Source organism: Agelaius tricolor, unplaced genomic scaffold (genome assembly GCF_023055355.1).
Source record: "Agelaius tricolor isolate 1412-34295 unplaced genomic scaffold, bAgeTri1.0.p SCAF_1, whole genome shotgun sequence".
Classification (NCBI taxonomy): domain Eukaryota; kingdom Metazoa; phylum Chordata; class Aves; order Passeriformes; family Icteridae; genus Agelaius; species Agelaius tricolor.
This window is the reverse complement of record NW_027269261.1, coordinates 21,536,824-21,558,744: the sequence shown is the minus strand read 5'-3', so window position 1 is coordinate 21,558,744 and position 21,921 is coordinate 21,536,824. Positions and strand designations below refer to the sequence as shown.

Genomic DNA, 21,921 nt, shown 5'->3' with positions numbered 1-21,921 from the left:
ATTCCACAGGTGCTGCACCCTGTGCTCTTTGTATTTCACTTTCTCTGTTCTGAGTGGACCAGCAGCAATCGAGCCATCACAGGAATTTGGGCTGCTCTTTTATACAAGCCTGTGAAGACAAAATGATTTCCACTTTCAAATGGACAGAGCCATGAGCTGTATCTCTAAGCTTTGTTTGAAGGAACCAAGGCCTTTAATAATGAAGAATCTAGGCAGTCCCATTTATGGTAGAAATCCCTGTTTTGCTCATCCAAGTGGTTTGGGCTTTTTTAAAGCCACTTCACTTTGAAGCTTGGCCCATGTGAAGGAAAATTGTGTTGCTTACAGGTGCTGTGTTGTGTTTACACCTGTGTAATTTACAGGTGCTGCAGCAGACACTGGCAGTCTAAGGCATAGATCAATCAATTGCTATTAACTACATGTAGCAGATGATAAGAGAGTGGCTCAGAGAGGATTGTACAACCTACATTTTCATTTAATTTCTCTGAATGTTTGTTGTGTCATATGGTTAACCTGGTTAGCCTGTTTTTAACTGTTCTGTTCCCACAGTTCTTTTAAAACTTAAAATGTATTATGTGTAACCTATTAAACATCCCAAGTTGTTTGTAATTTAGGCTTTGGAAACATCTCCCCACGCACACAAGGTGGAAAGATATTCTGTATCATCTATGCCTTATTGGGAATTCCTCTGTTTGGTTTTCTGTTGGCTGGTGTTGGAGATCAACTAGGGACAATCTTTGGAAAAGGAATTGCCAAAGTAGAAGATACCTTTGTTGTGAGTATGCTGACTGCCTCATTTTGTTCTTTTGCTGCTTGTTCTGAATCTCACAAGTGAAATGAAAAGCCCTGAAAAACAGGGTATAGTTCATTGTTGCAATCAGATGTACAGGAAAAGGTAGGAAGGACTTGGCACAGTCTGAACTTGCTAATGAACACCTCTGAGAATTGGGTTACTACTATTGTTATGGCTGGGAAGAGGAATAATTCCCAAATAATTTTGGTTTTGCTCTTTTCTTGTTACTCGTAAGCCTGCTGTGATGCTTACCCTTAAAGGTTTTTATCTAGATTGTGATAGGAAATGTATTCACTGGGGTTTTTGAAGCAATGAATGCTTAGTAACCAACTTTTTAGCTGTTTGCATCAGCACTGCAAGTGTTAGGACTGGTCTTCCACACCAAGCCCTACCCTTGCATGCAGGACACCTTTTCTTTATGGAAAAGGTCTGACATGGCTTTGTTTTTGATGCAAACTGGGCCTGTGCTAAGTAGTCTTATGTAACAGGCAAACACAAGCTTGAAAGCTTTTTAAGAAAAGGCATTTTTGGCTTTGAAACATCAGTTCGTGTCCAGACAAGGTACTAGTGAAGAACACAGATTTCCATTGAGATTTGTCTGAAAAAGGCAAGAACATTCCATAGGAACACTTTATAATTTCTGGGTTTTCATAGCTGATTTTTTTTTCTTAAAGGTATATAAGTTCTGAGATCAATTTCTGCCTCTCTTTTGCTTGTAGAGATAATGATTTTCCTTTTTTTTAATTCTGGGTGTATCCCTACAAGAAGAATGCCCCGAGATAAAAAGCAGTATCATCCCCTCTTTTGACAATATCTGAGTGAAAACATTGATCTTGATGTTGCAGTCTGGAACACTCTCTAATTCTGTTTATTAGCTTGCCTAAAGTACTGGGAGATGCTGATGGGTCAGAGCAGGTGTAACAGCTTGTGTTATTTTGCCATAACACAAGCTATTACTCTGTTTTGGGTTACAAAAGCTTGACCTTGATCATGCTGACTGTAAACACAGTTCCCACTGAAACTTAAAAACAAGAAAACATCCATTGTGAACAACACAATTTCATTTTCAGTTGATTTCTGTGCAAGTTTCTTGTATAATCCCTTCTTTTAGGTTGAACTGACATGCATTGGATGGATGAAAAATGTCAAATTCGCTGGGCATGCAAAATGGAATTTTGCAGGGGTCTGTTCTAGCTGTAGTGCAGTTTAGAAAAATGTTAATAGCATACACCACAGTTAAATGATGTGGTTCATTAAATCTGCAGATGGTCTCAAGCTGGGGAGACAACTAAAACTTGGAGGATCAAAATGATCTTAAAATTTTTGAAAAGCAGTCTGACTAGATAGGATTAAATTTAAGCAGGACAAATTCAAAGTAATGTATGAAGGAATAATAACTTATGCAGCTGCATGTCAGGAAACAGCTGTCTAGGTGCAATTTTATGGAAATGTTCTGTGGACTCTAGAAGTTTACATGCTAACATGGGTTAATGTCATACTGCCATGGAAAATAGGCAAAGCATAAGAAAGGCTCATTCCATTCCATTTTGTGCTATTTTTTTGATATCTACTTTTGAGTACAGCACTTAATGAAACATGGGCTAGTTTGCTGGTGCCAAGGGATTGCAAGAAAAATAGGAAGGGAAGGAAAAGGAAATAAATAAATTTGGTTTAAAGAACATGTAACTGAAAGAGAACACCTGTGAAAATTTGGTGGAAAGAGAAAATTAACAATTTCTGTATTTGTCTTGGATAAGACCATAAACAGTATACCTAAACAGAAGGAGTTGACATGTAGGTTAAGAATTAGGAAAATTATCAGATTACAAGAGTATGATCACAGGTTGCCTGGCCAATGGCTTAGGTGGGTTTATCTTGTCCTTGGACAGGTTTGGCTCTCTTACATCCCTTCCAGCTCTGCTTTGTAGGATATGGTTTAGCTGATTATTTGATTGCAGAGAACTTGATTAAAATTCACCTTATTTAGTTGATTATTTGTGGATGTACCAAATGAGAGAAATTGCAGATGCATGCACTACTTTTAACTCACTCAAATATCTAGACAGCCCTCAAAACTTTTACATCATCAGCTGTTGGTATTACTGAATGCTACACATCCTGCTCACCCATAAAGAATCCAGCCCTGCTCTGCATTTACTGCTGGCAAATGTTTCCTAGGATAGTCATGCTTGCTTTGAAACCCTTTTCAGAATAAAATCCTGCTTGAGTTTTCCTGTTTGTTTGAGAATTATAATGCAGTCCTCTAAAGCTATGTAGTGCGCACTGGGGGGTGATGGGTGCTGATGTGCATGGGTGCAGTTTTATTATCAATGGGTTTCCTCTCTTTCCCCTTTCCTTTCCAGAAATGGAATGTGAGTCAGACAAAGATTCGCATCATTTCAACAATAATATTCATTCTGTTTGGCTGCGTGCTGTTTGTTGCCCTTCCTGCAGTTATATTCAAGCACATAGAAGGCTGGAACACGTTAGATGCAATTTACTTTGTGGTCATCACTTTAACTACCATTGGATTTGGTGACTATGTGGCAGGTAAGATTTTTTTCATAACTCTGTCTTATAATGTTTTGCACAGTGATATTTATTCTGCATTTTTTTCTTGGTTTTGGGACAGAAGTATCTCTCTTGTGGTACCCCTCTCCCAGTTTTATCCTTCTTCATTCATGTGATGGGGCCTGTCCTTGTTTTGGTTGATGTGACAGCATAGAGACAGAAGGTGGGACAGTGAAATTCATGGTGCATTTCTCTGCCTACTGTTTTTTTCTGGTCCTATCCTATTAAAAATTAAGTGGAATATCATTCAGGTAAGGGTTTTGTTTTATTTTACTTACAGGTTACAAAGTGCAAGCACTAACAGAGCATTTTAATCTGAATACATTTTTCAGCTGGACTTGTTTGAAATTCCTCACCCTGTGAAGTGATATAAGTTTTGTGTGCATCCCTTACTTTCAAAATATTCCAGAGCTCTCTTTCTGCCATTGAAATGTCTGTATTCTGTAGGATCTGCTACACCCTACTCTGTGACTCTTTGTCAGTACACATTCGCCCATGTGTTTTTTGTAATGTCAGGAGAAGTTTTAGCACAACCCATAGATAACGTGTCCAATTCTTATGGTTCCATTAAGCTGAATTAGTTGTAAATAACTTTGATATACTGAGCTAAAAAAAAGTCTGGGCCAGTTCTCTGTGTTAACTTCTTTTTTGAAAAGATGTCAGTGGTGTTAGTTCACCTCTTAGATTTGTGTAATTGTATGCTGTTTGTGCTGAGAAAGCACATTGATCCAAGTCAGTGATGTGTAGAGGTGAGGATGAGGAACTCGGAGCTTTGTGCTCCAAACCTGCGGCTTGCTTTCCTTGGCCTGATCTGATGCTTCTGTTGATACAGAACCATAATTTCTCTCATGAAATGCCTCTCTCCCACCTCTGAACTCAGTGCAAGGCAGAGGTGGCTCACAAGGCCTTTTGTGCTGGTCTGCTCTCAGTGAGAGACTCTGCTGGAGGGAATTGTTTTTAGTAGACACTCCCAGGCTCTGGGCTCCTCCTGTGTGTTGTGTGAGTCCAAGTGTGCCAAGCCAAGGTTCTCAGGTTGGGTAACTCCTCTTACAGATGCGCCTGAAGTTTTGCCATGATGGCAGAAAAGGGTCTTGTCACTTGCAGAGGTTTTTCAGATTGGTGAGGTCCAACAAGGACCTCTAAAGTGTTGGAACTGCTTGACAATATTTATAAATGATGTGGGAAAAATGGGGGTAAAATTAGTTGCTTTTGAAGATACTAAGCTACTCAGGAAACCTTCATTTTTAGACTGCTTGCAAATTTGCCAAAGATTCTTGTAAATTATAGAACTGAACTGTAAAATAGCAAATCAAATTTCTTTTGACTTTTACATAGTTATTTGTGATGTTTCCAAATGTCTTTGTATATGTCTTGACTTCTGCCTTTCCATTTTCCTTCCTGTATTCTTTTTCTTATTTTCATTTTGTCTTCACAATTTGTGATTCTGGTCAGATAACAACTAGCATGAAATTAAATAAAAAATTTATGCCGTTTCTAAGTCAAGAATCTGGGTGGTTTAGACTTTCATTCCTAAAGGGTATGTGGATGACAGGGAATAAAAATGATAGTGTATAAAGGCCTGGTTATATTTACTGTAAAGCATTATGTGAAATGGCCCACTTGGCTCTAACTAGAACACTGAGTACATTCATCATTACTCCCATTATAAATTTCCATAGACTTTTCTATTTGTAGACCATTTGATATCATAATTTTTTTCCTACATTGTCTGCTTTTTAATTCTACCAGGAAACACTTTCTCTTTCTACAGAATGTCCTTGAATTATATTGTTCTATAGCTGATGGCCTTTTATGGTTCACTTGAAAGATGTTCTTTATTTAATTTCAAATCCTACTGTATTCATTATTTCAAAGCATAGAAATGTTGTCTAGTTTCTTTGAGCAACATGCATCGGACTTGTATTTGAACTGCAATATGTTATTGACTTAAAGGGGCAATGGGATTTGTACTTGCAGAGACAACGCTCAAGAGAGCAGGGTTAAGTGGCTGTCTCCATCACAACTGGGAGGTTAACATTCCTGTGGGACTATATTCTGACAGGGATGAAGTCAATAATATCTTTGGGTGAGCTAAAATACTCTGGTTTTGGCCGGTGACTTGATGGATTTTTCAAAAATTTGGTTTTTTTGCAGTACATAATTGGCCAGTTAAATAAAAATTTTGAAAAAGAGGGTAAGGTATTAATTGATTGAGCTTTGCATTGTGGAAGTTTTCAGTCATTGCTGTGTATATAAGTACAAAATTATTTGAAGGAAACTGACATTGCAATTCTCAATAGAGCTGATAGAATTTGTCCTAAGAGCTAGGCTTCCTTATTAATTTTGAGGAAGTATGCAGAATTTTTTATACCCCAACAAATTAGTACCTTTTCTTCGTGATTTTTTGGTTTGCTTGTTTCTCTTTTATGTAAGTCATAACTACAGAGTGGAGACTAAGGGCCGCTGATATTTTTGTGGTAGGCTTTGCCTGGAGAACTCTCATTGAAGTTTAGGAAAACTGGGTGTCGCAAACAAGGGAGAAACACAAAGAGTTAAGACCTGTAATTCTGTATAAGGCTGTAAAAGAGGTGGTCATGATAGAATATTGTGGTTCTAGAGCGTGCTGGTCTTGGTTCTGGTTTGCCATGGTGAGGCAAAAACCAGCAGACAAAATGATGCTTCAATCTGTTTGATGCCTAGATGCAGCACATTTTGAAAACCTCCTCACAATGACATTAATTTATTAGTTTTTCTGACTTTTTTTCCTTAAACAATACAGTGAAAATTACCTTCTTCCACTTAGCATTATAGTCAAACTTAAAGCATAATGGTGGCAGTGATGGTCTGCTTGACAATTATATCAGAGTGTACTTCTTGCAATAAAAGTCAAATTGATAATTCTTTTAGCGCTCTGGAGTCCCACATGATAATCCATATATGTGTGTCAGTTTTAGCCCATAAAATTCCCTCAAAATGCTCAAATTCCTATATATTTGAAAACTTTCAAATCTTTTTCTCTGGGAACTGCCATCTCAGAGAAAAAAGTCATAATTTTACAAGCCCCACGTAATCCTGTGGTTGTGTTAACATTTGTGTTGGTGTATGGGGAAAAATTTCTGAAATACCCATAATTTTTCACTAACATGAAGCTTTCTGCTTTCTGGTGCCACTGCAAGTAAGAGCTGTAAAAAAGCCCTGAAGAACTTTCTGGAGGTAAAGAACAGAGTGTTACTCAACAGCTGTACCAAGAGGGAACCAAGAGCTGAAGACAGGATTCAGGAATGTAATGGTATCATTGACTGTAGTACAGGCTGTCATATTAGAAATTCTTTTAGTTCTCCAGGATTTTTTTTAGAACTTTCTTTTTTGTCCTGCGGACCATGTACTCTACTCGCAGAAACCAGAATGAGGAAATGTTTCCTTTGTTAGTCAGAGTCTAAGGAGTTATTTGGAGCCTGTGGAAACTTCAGCTGGGGTTTCCATCAGCAAGAAAAGCCTTAAGGAAAACATAATAGACTGATCACTCCTGGTATATGCAAGGAAGGAAAAGATGAAAAGCCCTTGCAATTCATGTTCAAGAAAATATATGAACAATATTCCAAAAAAATGACTGCTTCTCTGTCTTATGAAATTAGTTGATTTTTCAAATTTTTAGAATTGTTTCATTTTTTTGGAGGGAGAGAAATACTTTTTTTAGCTAAAGAAATATTATTGTAGCTTTTTGCAAAAAAAGAAGAAAAACTGTACTACAGCCTGCACTGCCTTATGAATATCAGGACATAGTCAAACATCCCTTTTCTGGTTTTCAAGAGAAAACATTGACTTTAACATGACAGAAGAAAACCCAACCAAAATTATTAATATCTTGTGAAAGAGAAAAAGAAATCTTCTCATGTTGAATGTGTCATGATTTCAGTACAATGAAATATATTTCTGGGTACTAAGGTTTGCACTGAGGCACATGAATATATCTGTATAAATGGCAATATATTGTTCACATGCACAGATAAATTCTTTAACTTGCAGTGCAGTTTGGAAAGTATATTCAAATATTTCTAATGGCATTAATCTAACATGTTTCAAATTTAAATGAGGTGACATGTCCCAAACTTGGCTAAATTAAGTAGAAGGCAAAAATATAAATAACATATCAGTAGTCTGTTTCACAGTGGAGCATAATGATGATATAAGATTGTCCCAACTGGTTTGGTGAAACAGATCACAGAATTCTGAAAATGTTACTTTAAAAATGTATTCCAACTCTTGTTGCTTTTGTGGGAGTGGTTTTTTTCTTTTTTCCTGGCTTATTTTCCATGTTTAAACCCTGATTTTTAACTTACTGCTTTTTCACTGTTTCATTCTGTAATCAACTCTGCTGTATTTCCACTGTGATGCATACACCTGGCTCTGCGCTGTGTTTCTTGGCCTGAGACCCAGTTTGTAGAGAAATGAGATATTTCAGTCTCATTTAATGTCACCGAACTGGGGCACTTGACCCAGTGGTCACAGCAGCCCAGCTGATGTGCGGGCACTGTGTGGTACCATGCACCAGCAGAGAGCTGGTCATGCTGAGCCAGGGGTGGGGGTGTCTGGCAGCTGGAGGAGAGCTCTGTGCCCTCCCAGAGACTCCGAGGCCCTTTTTGGAATTTGGAGGAGCTCTTTGCCCCCTTGGGGCGCCGTGTCTGTAATAGGGGCTCTCTGCTGTGAGCTGTGCTTTAAGGTGAAGATGGAGCACTGACTTCTTGATGTCTGTGCAGGACAGCATGTCAGGAGTGTTTTAGAGCTGTGCTTTGTTTTCTGAAGTAGCTCTCCATTTTCCACTGAGTGGCATCAAGTGGCTTCTCTGGCCCACTTACATTCCATCTCTGACAGTGCAATACTGTCTTGGCCCCAGCCTTCTGCATTTCCACATTGCCACATGAGCTAGTCTGTCCCCACCTTTTTTTTTTTTGCAGTCCTCAGAGGTAATTCCTTTCAAGCTGCGGGGCTGAACCTCCATGTGTCTTTGGAGTGGGACAAATTGCATTTCTGGATTAAACATGTTTGTCAGGTTTGTCACAACAGGGATGGTAGACAGCTACTTGTTATTCTGCAATTAAAACTGGATTATATAATTTTTCTATATACAGAGTAATTTTTTCTGGTGATGAAAAATTATAGACATTTCCTTGTTTGCAGTGCCAACTTTTGAATAACCCAGAAATTTTTTGCTGATATGGAACTAAGATACTCAATATTGACAGCATTTTCTATTCTCTCCTTCTAATTTTGAAGTAAAAATGCAAAGCCAACCAACTTTATAGAAATAATTACATGTTTCTATTTTGAGCCAGTTACTTTAGAGAGAATGGGAAAAATGAGTAGCAACAATGAAGACAATTATTTACTTTCAAAGGGCTTGTTTTACATAAATAAGTAAAAAATTTATACTTATAACCCTGATCTCTTACCTGAGAACCAGAATCTGTTTTAAGGCTTGCCTGGGATATTCAGGAATGTCTTTCTTCACTGAAACAGAGTTCTTCACGTTTGTAAGGAATATGTTTGGGCCATAGAACAACTTATGTTTTCCAAAGTGTTGAAAATCCCATATAAAATTTTTTGGCAGATGTGAGAATGATGGCAGCAGCAATACAGTAGCCTGTGATGTTGATGGATGGGAAAAGTGGTTTTCTCATAATCTTCCAGCAACTTTAGATAAAATCTTTACCAGAAAACACCTTGGCAGTACAGTAAACTGTGGCTGCTCTTGGTAGCAGATTATGGCAGTGAGACTGCTGGATTTCTTCTTCATTGTGGTTTTAACCTATTTTGGGTAGAGGCTAAAGAAAGCTGGGAAAAGCTTTGTCCCTCAGCCCACAAAACTGGGTTTGCCAAATAAGCAACAAGCTTCATCTTCTGCCTTCTCAGCATTTTGCTTCCTAGAGGGCTGCATGAACCAATTTGCTTTGCAAAAGAAACATGATAGTGTATCATGTTGATGCTTTTTATGATGTTGCCCATAAAATCATTAGATTATCTCATATACTTCAGTAAAAGTACATTTAGCTATGCATACTCATACCCAAATGCATTCATATCCATTTAAGTGAATTTGGTAGTTAATGAATTCTTGTAGTTTAAATTCAGTACAGTTGAGTTGTGATCACATTTCTCTATGAAATCTGTTTAATGACATTCCCAGGTAACTTCATTATGGCAGTTTGAGCATCACAAGAGACAGTTATGTCAGGACAACCATCCTCAGGTATGTCTCTCTCTCTCCCTTAAGATTTGATTAAATTGCAAAATCTTCCAAGGAGTCCTTGAAATTCAGAAGCTCAACAGCTAACAAAGGTTCTACCTCCAAAGTCTTATCCTAGTGCATTTCTTTGGATACCTGTTGTCCCTTCAGCTTCAGGAGAGCTGAGCTTCTTTGGGCATGGCTAGACGGAGCCATCTCCTGGCCAGACAGCACAGAAAACTTGGTTGAACAGGAATTTCTCCTAACTCTTGCCCCAGTGATTAACTTTGCTGTAAATAAGATAATTATAAACTGTGAAGGAAGTGCTTCCTGCAGACTGGCAGAGTTAGGTTCCAGTTTCAGTTTATAAAAATAATATGCCAAAAATGAAAAAGCAGCCATAGGGGTGCTTTCTATGATACTTCCTTGTGCATTGTATGAACAGCTGAAGAAGGGGATGAACCACCAAGAGTGGCCCATTACTATAGCAAAGACAGTGGTAATCAACCATTTTTTTTTGAATTACAACGAATTTTGGGTGAATCATCTCTGAAATACTCTTTTACTACTTTTACTAGATTGATTTGAGATGGATGTTGTTAACAAATGATTTGGTGTTTTGTTTGTCTTGTGCTGTGACAAACTCAGCCCCTTTGGTGGCTGAACATCTGTTCTAAACAGAGCTCTGTCTTCTACCTCTGCTTGGGACTACAAAGGCATCGAAGGATATCTACCTTCACAATGTGGATTCATCTCTTGGATAGCTGAGCAAACCATTGCAGCTCGATGCTTTTTTATTTATTTTTTTTTTATGGAAAGGTATAATTGACATGAAAATAAAATTTCTGTCTGGGAGGGGTCCATACAAAGCTAGCCATCAGTAAAATTCTTTGTTATTTGCATGTAATCTCAGTCATAATAAAGTTAATAAAACCATTATTCTCTGAGAGTCAATCTCAGTACCATGACAAGGCGCTGGATATTCTGGGGGCAATTTTCCTTTGATTTGCTTCAGTATAGGCTGCAGATACATAAAACAAAGTACTATGTACCTGCACAGGCTACTTTAATGTGCCTGAGAAGGTTTTACTGCATCGTCTCCTCAATTATGGGCAGATACACACATCAAACTTCTTCCAGCAGCCCAAACTAAAGTCTGGTTTTATTTGTTGTAACACAGCTGAATTACAAGTGTATGGCTTCTGTTTTATTGCACGGGGAGATGTGAAATGTGAGTAATTTGGTGTTGTCAGGAGCCCTGGATGAACATAACTTATTTTTGTGTGGAAATAAGACATCTGTTCCTTATAGCTGTATTATACCTGAAAGCTCTATTACAGACACCTTTGAAATTTATACTTTTTCATACTTTAACACTGAAAAGAAGTGACTGGTGCTAATCCCACTGGCAGTGGGATTCAAAAAACTTGCCTTCAGCAGACTTCTTTTATCCACCCTTTTTTTTGGGGGGGGGCAAGGGGGGGCAGGGGTGGTATGATCAGTTCAACTCAAGTCCCTGCACTCTGGTTTCCTTCTGCAGAATAGAGAAGATAATGTTTGCCTACCCACCAGGGACACTCGTTAATGCAGGTGCTGCTCTTTCTTTACTGAGGCTAAAGGTTTTATATAAGTATTGAGATGTTTTAAAGTTCTTGCCAAAACAGATTTCTCAGGATATGAACACATTCCATTCTTTAGAACAATACTTCAAACTCTGGTACAGCATCATTTTTTGGAGCAGGTGGCAAGTCATTTCATTCAAGCTGTCTTCAGTGACCTCTGTCTTCAATGACAGTGTTTCAGAAGTTGAATCAGTTTGTGTTCATTCAATAGTTATTATGAATTGTTAACATTTTTTGTCTAAAATTTGCAAACTCCACATGTTACTGTTAAGAATGAGCTAATTTATATAATTTGTTCAAATTTTTAAAAATATTTTGCATGGGTAAAAATACAGAAGATGTAAGAAACTTAACTTCTTTTTTCTAGGAAAATTAATTTAAAAACATCTTTGCATCTATAGCTATTAAGTGTGAATTAATTTTTACTGTATTGTTTTTCAGGGGGTTCAGATATTGAATACCTAGATTTTTACAAACCAGTGGTGTGGTTCTGGATCCTTGTTGGGCTGGCTTACTTTGCAGCTGTCCTCAGCATGATTGGAGACTGGCTAAGGGTCATATCAAAAAAGACAAAGGAAGAGGTAAGAATATTTTGAAAAGGGAAGAAATATTCCTTTTTAAAAACTTTGAATAGAAGCCAGGTGAGCTTATAGTTGCTTTTGCTCTTAGGGTGCATAAGTCAAAGCTGTTTGTGCATGAACTGTAATGCTGCAGCTCAAACTGCAGGAAACTAGGTAGCAGTCAATTTAAGCATAGTGTTTTATTTTCATATATCTGCATAGAAAATGAGATTAAATGTATTATTAAATTAAATGTATATGATTAGTTGCACTTGATTTATGTGGAAAAAAATCCTAAACTACTGTTCTAGGTAGTAGAATGTAGGCCTTAATTTTTCAGGTAAAAACAATTCTGTTTTGTTTCTATAAGTGATGCAGGTATGTAAAGACAGTACTTAAGTGTTTATATTCGAGATACCATGCTCTATAGTGGTAAGAAAATAAATTTTTCATATCATGCAAGGTATTGGAATGAATTGTTTAACTATCCCTGGGTGTATTTTACCATAATACCTTCCACGTAATTATTCAGTATCTGTAGTCAATTATATTACTTTCAATTGAAATATGTTTTCACTTGTAAATTTCACTTGTTTTATCTTGTTTTCACTTGTATTTATAATCCCAATGATACAACTTTTTATGTTAAGTTTTGTCATTTAAGAAAATGTCCTTGTTTTGAAAATGTTTGAGTGTAAATAAAATTTCCTTCAATTGTAGCGTGCCTAGTTCAGGTTTTACTGGAAGTCTGAGAAATTAATTTTGTTTGAAGTAACATATTATTTCCCTCTAATTTAGCTTGAGTTCTTTTGCACGCTTCAGTTGATTTATGCTACTCAAACATAAAAACTCTAATTTGTTTTTGATGGAATGAATATGTTGGCTACTGTGCAGTGGCCTGCTACTTACATTGTTTTGAATAGTTTTCTTAGCTGCAGGGCATGGCATCAATGCCTGGATGTATTCCTGGCAATCCTGGAGTTCCCAAAGCCTTTGCTCTGAAGGGTGGCTTTCCCCTACTTGCTTTCACTGGCTGCAGTCCCTCAGGGTGCCTGCCACCTTCTGAGCAGGAGCAGGGCAGCAGGCAGGAGGGTGGCAGCTGGGATCTTGCCTTTGTAAGGAATGTGGGGTGGGGAGCCCTTTTCCCTTGCCCTTGCTGTGCTCGTGGTTAGAGACAGCACCGTGACAGGTCTGCTCTAAGTGCACTTTGAGCAGGCAATTCATAACCACTTAGCCCTGATGCAGAGGACAATATTTATTCAAACAGTTTCAGTTCAAGAGTGCCATCTTTTGCCACATGCTGTACATTTGAAAGGGTATTTATAGCTTCCCTTCCACAATGAGCTCTGCTATCGCCCTCCACATTTGGGGAGCTGCAGGTATCATCGGAGTGTTCTCAACAGCTGACAGGATCACAGTTCTGTTTTCTAGAAAAGCACTGAGGCTGCCTTTAACAGCCAGCCTTACATGGCTGACTCTGGCTGCAGGGAACCAGTGCATCCCCTCAAATGCCTGTAACCTGCGTGGTTGTATTTGGTTATTTTGAAATTCAGAATTAGGTTGGTCTCGCCCGTTTTCCCCTCTGCAATAGGAAGAAGTAGGAGAACACTGGCACAGGCTCCCCAGGGAAGAGGTCACAGCACCAAGCCTGCCAGAGTTCACAAAGCATTTGGACAATGCTCTCAGGCACACCTTGGAATTTTGTGCAGAACCAAGAGTTGGATTTCAATTATCCTTGTGGGTCCCTTTGAACTCAGGATATTCCATGACTCTAAGAGTGCTGTTTCCTCTGGGCAGTCTCCTGGTGTCTAACTCTTGTCAGCTTGGGGCATTTCCTAAGTTGTCTTTAGTTTCCCTGGGTTACTTGTGCCTGGATGTTTTGGAAAAAATGTGATGTGACTGAGACACTGTGACTTCAGACTATGCAAAAATATTCTCCAGGCTTGTTTTTGCTGTATTTTCTCAGACACTGATGACACATTTTAGTTCTTCACACTACTTCCTAGAATTAATCAGATCTTTAACCTCAGTTTTCTCATATTCTTTTCTGTTATCCAGACAGCATCTTACCCAGAGATCTTAGTATCTTGACTATATAGTTGAATATATAACACAAGGAGGCTTTAATCTTATTAATGCATTAAGAATGTTTGAAATTTGTAGCTCTTTGTGAAGCTATTTCAATATAGGCTAGTTCTGGAAAGGATTTAAAGACACATAAATTGAAGGAACTCAAGAATACCTCTAACACATCAAAAGCATTCCTATTTTTATCAGGGAAACCTCTTTGCCAGGTTATGCAGTGCAGTGCTGAGCTTTCTTTTCTCAGGCACTGGGAATGTGCAACCTAGTCCATCTTTTCATTCTTTCTCACCTTTATAGCCTAAACAAGCATATTCATTTTGTCTACAGCAAGGAAAGCTTCATTCTTCAGATATATCAGAGTTCTCTTGGCTGAAGCAGGTATTGGGAATTCAGCTGTATACAAGTCTCATGTGTGTGAGGTTAGATTAAAGACAGACATAACATAATTGGTGCCATTTGTTCAATTAATGATATCTCTGATGGTCAAAAATCTCCCTCCCTACTTCTTAAGCCATTGCCCAGGCATGTGTGAGAATTCATAGTAGGAATAAAATGCTTAGCAGTTTAAAATTCAATAGTTTTAACAATGGCAGAGACCAGTTTGAGAATTTAATTATTATATACCTTAAGTTGTGTGGTAGTTAGAAAATACAAAAAAATATTCCATCTTCTATCCTGAAGATACTTTGTAGGAAGAAAGTAATATAAATAAATTGTATTTTGTTATAAGATTGGCTATAAGCATTTTACAAATATTCACTTTTATACAGGTTTCATTTTATGATAAAAACTGCTTAGCCCATTCTTGCTATCTTCCTGGGAAAATCTGAGTGAAGATGCTGAAGGAGCTTAGTGGAAATGCAGTTATCAACTCTCTTCTGTGCCAGCAGAAGCCAGATGAGACTGAATGTCTTGTCTTTTTTCCAGTTAAACCTAAATTTACAGTGGGCTGTTCCAGCTTCTATGGATGCAGATTATAGCACAGGAACCTCTCTAGAGTTCCAATATCCATGTGTGCAATGAAAAAACCTAGTTCAAAGTATGGAGTGTATTTTCAAACTGTCAGTCCTTGGGGAAATAGCCCCTTATACCTAAAAGTAGCCTTTGAAGTGGGAAACAATGCTATATATTAAAACCTATTGAGATAGAGAGTCCATGAAAAAATCTACAGAACTGTGATAAGTGCACTCTGAAAGCTGAAGCAGTTTAATATATTTCCTAGGAAATAGGATGCTGAAAACTTTCCTGAAAATTATGGGGATTGTTATGGGTATAAACAAATAAACCAGGTTTTGTATAGGACTTATATTCTCTTTCCTAGAAAACAGTAACATGTTTTAGATACAGGAAGGAGCAGATCATTCAGTAGTGATCAATTGTGCTGGTTTCAGCAGTCTAAGTAGAAAAATCTAGAGAATGTTACCCGAGTCCAGAGTGAGACAGAGAGGTTGCAAGTGTTGTTCTTTACTTCCCCCCAACAACCAAAACTAGATATCATCAGAGGTATATTTCTTTTGGTAGGCAGACCTAATCTCTTTTTTGCCTTTTCCTTTAGTCTAAAGTAAAAAGTATCAATAAATACCAGGATATTTAGGGCATGATGGGAAGTCCTCCTTATTCCAGAGAGGAACCATGCTGTTAATGGATATCACCTAAAATCTGTAGTTCTAGTCATATATTTTAAGGTAGTGGTGTTGTTATTAGAAGCAGTTTACATAAGACTTTGAGGTAATAATGCATTTCACTGTTTCAACAAAATAAAACATCTATATTCTTTTCAGTACACTAGCAGGAAAGTTTGCCATATGCAAGTGGATCTGACACAAAAAAAAAAAAAATCTGATCAGAACTGCACTAATGCACAAAACTGCTATATTTTGTTATTAAGATCCAGATAACCAGTATGTCAGTCAGTTGCTCTGGTGGCTTTTGTCTCCTGAAACACTCTGGAGAACTTTGAATGCATCAAATGGGGAGGGAAGTGAAAGACAAGTAGAGACAGAAGTGGGAGTTTTAGAAGGATAGATCTGGAAGCAGCTCATGTAGTAAGATAGATGAAATGTCAGAAAGTCACTGGAACATGCTGTGAGCTGTAATCTTAAGTAGGCGATCTGTCTCTGAAGTTCAGCCTCAGCTATACTAGCTTGCCTTAAACTCCCTCCTCTTCATTATTCTCTACACTCTGATTACTCAGAGCACTTTTAAAGTCTTCTGATTTTAGTCTCTTTGAAAGGTAAATTTTCAGCAGGATTTTTTCCTTGTCATATTTTTTCTTTTACTTCTGTATGCCAAGCTTCTGAATTCCAGAATTTTCAGCAAAAAATGCCTACCCAGCCAACATTCTTAGGCATTTGGGCTTAGGATCCTGGAGGAGCCTGTTCCCTTTACTGTGTATCAGGAGTCCAGGTGACAGACTTATGTTAGATATCAGCTCAGTTTGGACAAATGATTTTTTCATGCTGCTGATCTGTCTTTAGAATTGAGCAACATGCAGCCAGCTTTAAAGACCAAGCCTAAAATTTTATGAGAAGTAGAACATTCACTTCTTGTGGAAATTCAAGAGGCAGCTGCTATATTTGATATTTATAAACAAATTCAACAAATTTGACTCATCTGAATCATCATTCAGTTTAATCTTCTTGGCACCAGTGACAGAGCTGTCACTCAAATATGTCAAAACAGAATTAGACTTGTCATGATGATGCTGTGGAGGTTATTGCACTCCCTGTATTATTTCTTGCCTTTTTATTAGCTTTAGGCTGAAGGTGCTCACCCAGCAAGAGGGACCCAGCAGAAAGAGAACTTGAGTTCATTTCTCATAGCCCCCAAAGAGAGACCCTAGGTGTAGGCTTGTATGAATAAAAAAATGAAAAAAATTAGTGGACTCAAGTGAGGAACAGTTTTGAAGGGTTTTCATCCTCCAGGCAAACAGACTGTCCTCAGATGATGAGTAGTGAGGGTGTATGACCAAAAAGGAGGAAGAAGTTGTTCAGTTGTTCAATGAACTCTTGACCTGGCTCTCCCTATTTCAAGAAACAAAATCTGTTCACTTAGAAATGAAGATGGTAGAGAATAACTCTTTAGCCTGGTGATCAGAGTCACTTGCTGGTCCATTTTACATTGTTTCAAGTGAGATGACTCAGCTTCTGTTGAAGAAAACAACTATTTAGACTTTTCATATATCCACTCCCCCCAACCAACCAACCCTCCCACCTCCTGGCAAAAGAAAACAGACAAACAATCCAAAACATAAAAGAAAAACAGACAAAACCATAAAAAAATCTCAAAACAAATCCCAACAAAACAAAAACCTAAAACCCTTACCAACCAAAACCGAAAAAACCAAACCAAACTGCAGCAGTTTTGCAAATTTTATATCCACAAGTTCACTGAACTGGTCAGGCTGATGTGATGGCAGTCTGTTCCTAGAAAGCACTGAATTGGAAATATTTATGGGAGACAAATACAGTGTCAAAGCCATGGTGTGCAAAGTAATTTTGCAATGCAGTGATTAATGAGGGTAACAATTCTAAGATGTGGAAGCAGGGATTAATCAAGTTTCTTTAGGAAAGTGGTGGTACTGCTGCAAATGTTGTTAAAAGGAATATACTGGAAATGGTATACGCTAATATACTGGAAAACAGCCACTAGATTTGTGGTCTAAACTTCAGGAAGAATGCAGAGAGCTACAAAAACAGCAAAGGAAGCATCTGAAGAGAAATCTGTCTTGCATTAAGAGTTTTTTTTTCCAGTACATCCAAGATGTGCAAAAAAGTCTATTTGGGAAGGAACAGCCATGTTTGAAAAGGTGATTGTTTTTAATGATTTCTATGAGATGGGGAGAAATATAAAAGCTTCCTACAACAAAACAACTGCATGTCTCTGTGTGAATTTGCCTAGCAACAGGACAAAAAATTCAACCAAAACAAGCCCAAAATAAAAGGTGGGAGTACAGTCTCTCTGCAGCCCAGAGTCTCAGGGATGTATAAAGAGTGGTTTTGGTGTAAGGAGGAGATGGAAATGACTGGCGTGGTTCTGAATGAGATTTGTTCTCCTCCTTTCTATGAGTTTAGGTTATCCTGGTGATGTTCCTGGACCTGCCCTAGCAACAGTCTGTAATACTGAGTTCCTATATTGATCAGTCTTTTAAAAGTCTGCTGTGGCAATGTGTGCAATAATGGATAGGAAAGAACATCTTGTTCTGGGAATTTCAGGAAAACTAAATAGCTGATGGCTTTTGACACTTTTTTGAGATCTTTCCTCATAGTTTTGTGTACTTTGGACATGTGATGCTTGCTTCACTTCAGATTCAGCACACACACAGATAACATCTCAACAGTTTTGCTGTGGTTATATCTATATTTGTATCATGCCTCTTAGCTGGGCATACCAGGCACTTAGAGACTGCTGTTTTGTTACTGCATATTGAGTACCAAGTCCTGCTGGGGTGCTGATTACAGGAGATGTGCTGCCAAGGACACTTCCATGAGGAGCAGCATGGCCCAGGGCATGGGGACACTGTCAGTGTCTCTCATGGCAGCCCCTGTGCCTGGCCCTGCTCTCCCACAGTGTTCAGGGAAGAATTACTACAGTGAAGGCTGCAGGCAGCAAGGGAGTAAAGGCAAGAGCTATTGAATTTGCAAAAATAAAACTAGAGCAAGAGACTTATACTTCATAATAAGGGAAATTGATTAAAGAGAGATCAGTTATAACAATGGCATTTTTTGGAGTTAATTACCCATGAAGATTCCCAGAATATATATTATGATGATCTACATTGAGAAATCTTAATTTTTGGAGATAAGATGTAATTGATCCTTTGTTACAGCAAAAAATGTATCTGTGGTTTACTTTATTGTGGGGCTGAAAATATTCCAGATTAAATATCACTGATATCTTCATGATTAATATTCCTGAAAACCTTACTTGTTTTTTTTTTTAGGATAATCTCAGTGCTTGGACATTGTTAGGAAAATACTCCAGAACGTTACTAATGCTGAGTGTATGAATCTGATAGCTGTCTTGAGGATGAGTTCCCAGACAAAGCAAGTTCAGCAGAATGCCCTTGCAAGTAGGTGTGGTGATGCTGAGGAAAATGCTCTGCAATTGCAGATAAAAGGGACCAAAAAAGCTAAAGAATACTGCCTTTCACAAGGAATAGGTGCAGTTGTAATACTAGTGTTGAACAGCCAAAGTGGAGCTTTAATATTTCACACAAATATCACTCCAGATATTGACACTAGAGAGTTAAGAAATAAACAGCTCTTTCTGGGACTTGACCAACTAGTTAATATAATCATTCCTTATTACCAAGTAGAAATTAAAAGTCCTTTTCTGTGTTTGTTCTTTTTTAGCATATGTTTATAAGCTAAAAAAAGTCCAGTGAGTTTATGAAACAATTGTCTCTTTCCTCTGGGAGAAAGTTTAGGCAGTCTTTCAACTGCCTGTGGCTTGGGTTTCATTATGCTTCTAGTACAGTTCTTAAAATGTTTGCTATTTCTGGCTGCAGCCAAGTCATTGGCTGTATAGCACAGGCAGAGGAGACACACTGTTCCCCTGCACCACCTCAGGCTCAGCTGGTAGAGCTTTATGCAAACCTAAGTAGTTTCTTGTGGCTAATACAGGTGCATGTCATTCACTCTCACCAGGTTGAAAGAGGGGTTGGATGGCTCTCTGAGGCAGCTGAAACCACTAAATAGAACTGATTTTTAAAGGAAAATTTCAACTTTTTTTTTTTTAATCTTTATCATTGGAAGTTAATAATAAAGGAGAACAATAGAGAGTGAGATAATCAGGCCCATAACTTGTCTACACTACTGAGACTACACACATGCAGATCTATAAAAAGACATATCTGATGGGCCATATTCAATAATAGCTTTGAGGAAATACCTAGCATAGCAGTCTTCATATTTATGGAAAAAACAAAAGGTGAAACAAAATAACTGTGGTGACTCTTACTATATCTGCTTTTGTTTTGTAGGCATGATTTTTAGGCTGTTTTTATTTTGTTGAATCAAACCATGATAGAGGAAAAGGCCATTTCTTGCATCTGCCATCTGTTACATCTCCATAAAACATATTCCCCCAGCTGCCACCATAAATGTTCCTCCACAAATAAAATAATCAAAATTCATAGGGTCTCTGCATTCCCATTGGAGAATGTGGTTTATTTCATCCAAGACATCAGATGTGTTCATGGAAGTTATGTGGGTGAAACCAAACAATCATTGCTCACCAGAATGAACTCACAATCATTGCTTATTATGGGACTCAACAATCCAGTTTCTATCAGGAGAGTTTTGTTCCCAAAAATTTCTGACCACCATGGCTACAAAAATACAATTGTCTTTGTAATTGAAGCCTTACCTCAGAAGATGACAATTTCACAAAAGAGAGTCTTTTCCCCTCTGATATTTATCTGAAAAACAGAGGGATATGTATACCAGTGAGTGGAACCAAAAAAGGCATCAGTTCCTGCTTCATGTGTGCCATTCATCTTGAAATTAAAGTCTGGTACCTTGAAGACCTGGTGAAGGAGAGCTGCCTGCCACAGAACCGAGGTCCTGACAGGATGGAGGCATAGAAGAGGGTGGTTCATCATAGAACATGGTGGACCTGGGAAAGCTCAGCACAGATATCTCATTAATGCCTGTGATATTTCTTGCTTTTTGTGGCTGTTTGCCTTTAAAGACAAGTAGAGCACACTCTTCTCTAAAACCTCTCCACAGGTATTTTGGGTATGTACTAATAACACTATAATAGCAGAAATACTGAAAGCCAGATCATGAGGTTGGGAATTTTAGGTGGAATATAAATGAGATTCCCTTCATATGCAGCAAATGCATAGGTTTCACTAAAAATTTTTGTGAAGCTTCTCTTTTTCTCTTCTGCACTCTGGTCTTCTCTAGCCTAAAGAAACTGCGGTGGTGAATAGAAATTTGTGTCAAGCAGCAACTTGCATGGGAGAAGGCAGCATATGCCGGCCCAGAACTGCAGAAAAGAGAGATGGCGGGTAGGAAACCCCTCTGATGCACTCAGGGATAAACCCACCCAGCAGCTGAGTTGTTAAACCCATCACCCCTCTCTGTACCCACATTTTTTAAAGGAGCTTTGTGAACAATTCCTGCAAACACTGGCTGAATTTCCTGAGAGCTAAGACGAAATGTTATGCTCTGTATTCTGCTGCCTGCATAATTTGACATGTAATGCACTTTCTAGTTTTGTCTGAGTAGCATATCATAGAGAGGTTAATTGGATGTGTTATTTTTAAGTTGCAGGATAAAATACACTGGAGAGGAAAAATGAAGCTATGAAAATTTGGAGAATGCATTAGGGAAAAATATGAGAAATTATAAAATTATATACTGGGCAACATCTAGATCATTAAGAATATCTGTAAGGAAGGGCACCTGTTTTTCACCCTAAAATGTTGTCAAATGGGTACCTCCAGCTCATCTACTTGCTTTTTAAATTCAGTTTTTTGCCTTGCACTAACATGCTCATCATAAAATGTATGAGCCCTGTATGCCAAAGGGAAACAACATAATGCTCAGCTGTGACAGAAAAAGCTGCACACATTACTTTGAAATATATGTTTTCATTTTCTTGCATGACATATATATAATGCTATTTTTTTCATATTTTCTACTCAGTGGTATACGTCCTCTAGAGTATGTCATAGCTTTCATGTCATATATCTGAGCTCCATCCAAGCAGGATATATTTCTTCCCCCTCTGTAAGTAGAAGTAGATTAACTGATTTTGCTGTGATGTTGGGGTTTTTCAAGAATATCCCTGTGACAGAGGAGGGAGCAGAACTAAGGCAAAGTTAAGTTAGGCAAATGCATTTGTCTTGGTCTATTTAAGGATGTCCTTAATTATGCTTTTGATTGTTTGTTTTCCTGCTAGAGCACAGATGTGGCTTAATTCAAAGTACAGATTACTTGTATATGGCTACATGGCTTGTGCTTTCCAGACACTTAATAGGATGAGTGGTTTTCCTGAATGGTGGGAAGTTTTGCATGCATTAAGTATTTGGATAATTTTGTGAGTGTCCAGAAAGAT

General features: G+C 38.0%; 1 protein-coding gene across 3 annotated transcripts in view; it reads left to right on the top strand.

The window, feature by feature from the left end:
- The window catches only part of KCNK2 (potassium two pore domain channel subfamily K member 2), a 129,724-nt gene that overhangs the window by 98,570 nt on the left and 9,233 nt on the right, over nt 1–21,921 (top strand). For all 3 annotated transcript variants that reach the window (XM_071426131.1, XM_071426141.1, XM_071426151.1), the window contains 3 exons: nt 615–775; nt 3,157–3,343; nt 11,651–11,790. In XM_071426131.1, the coding sequence (XP_071282232.1) occupies nt 615–775; nt 3,157–3,343; nt 11,651–11,790 (488 nt within the window). The remainder of the gene's footprint in view (nt 1–614; nt 776–3,156; nt 3,344–11,650; nt 11,791–21,921) is intronic.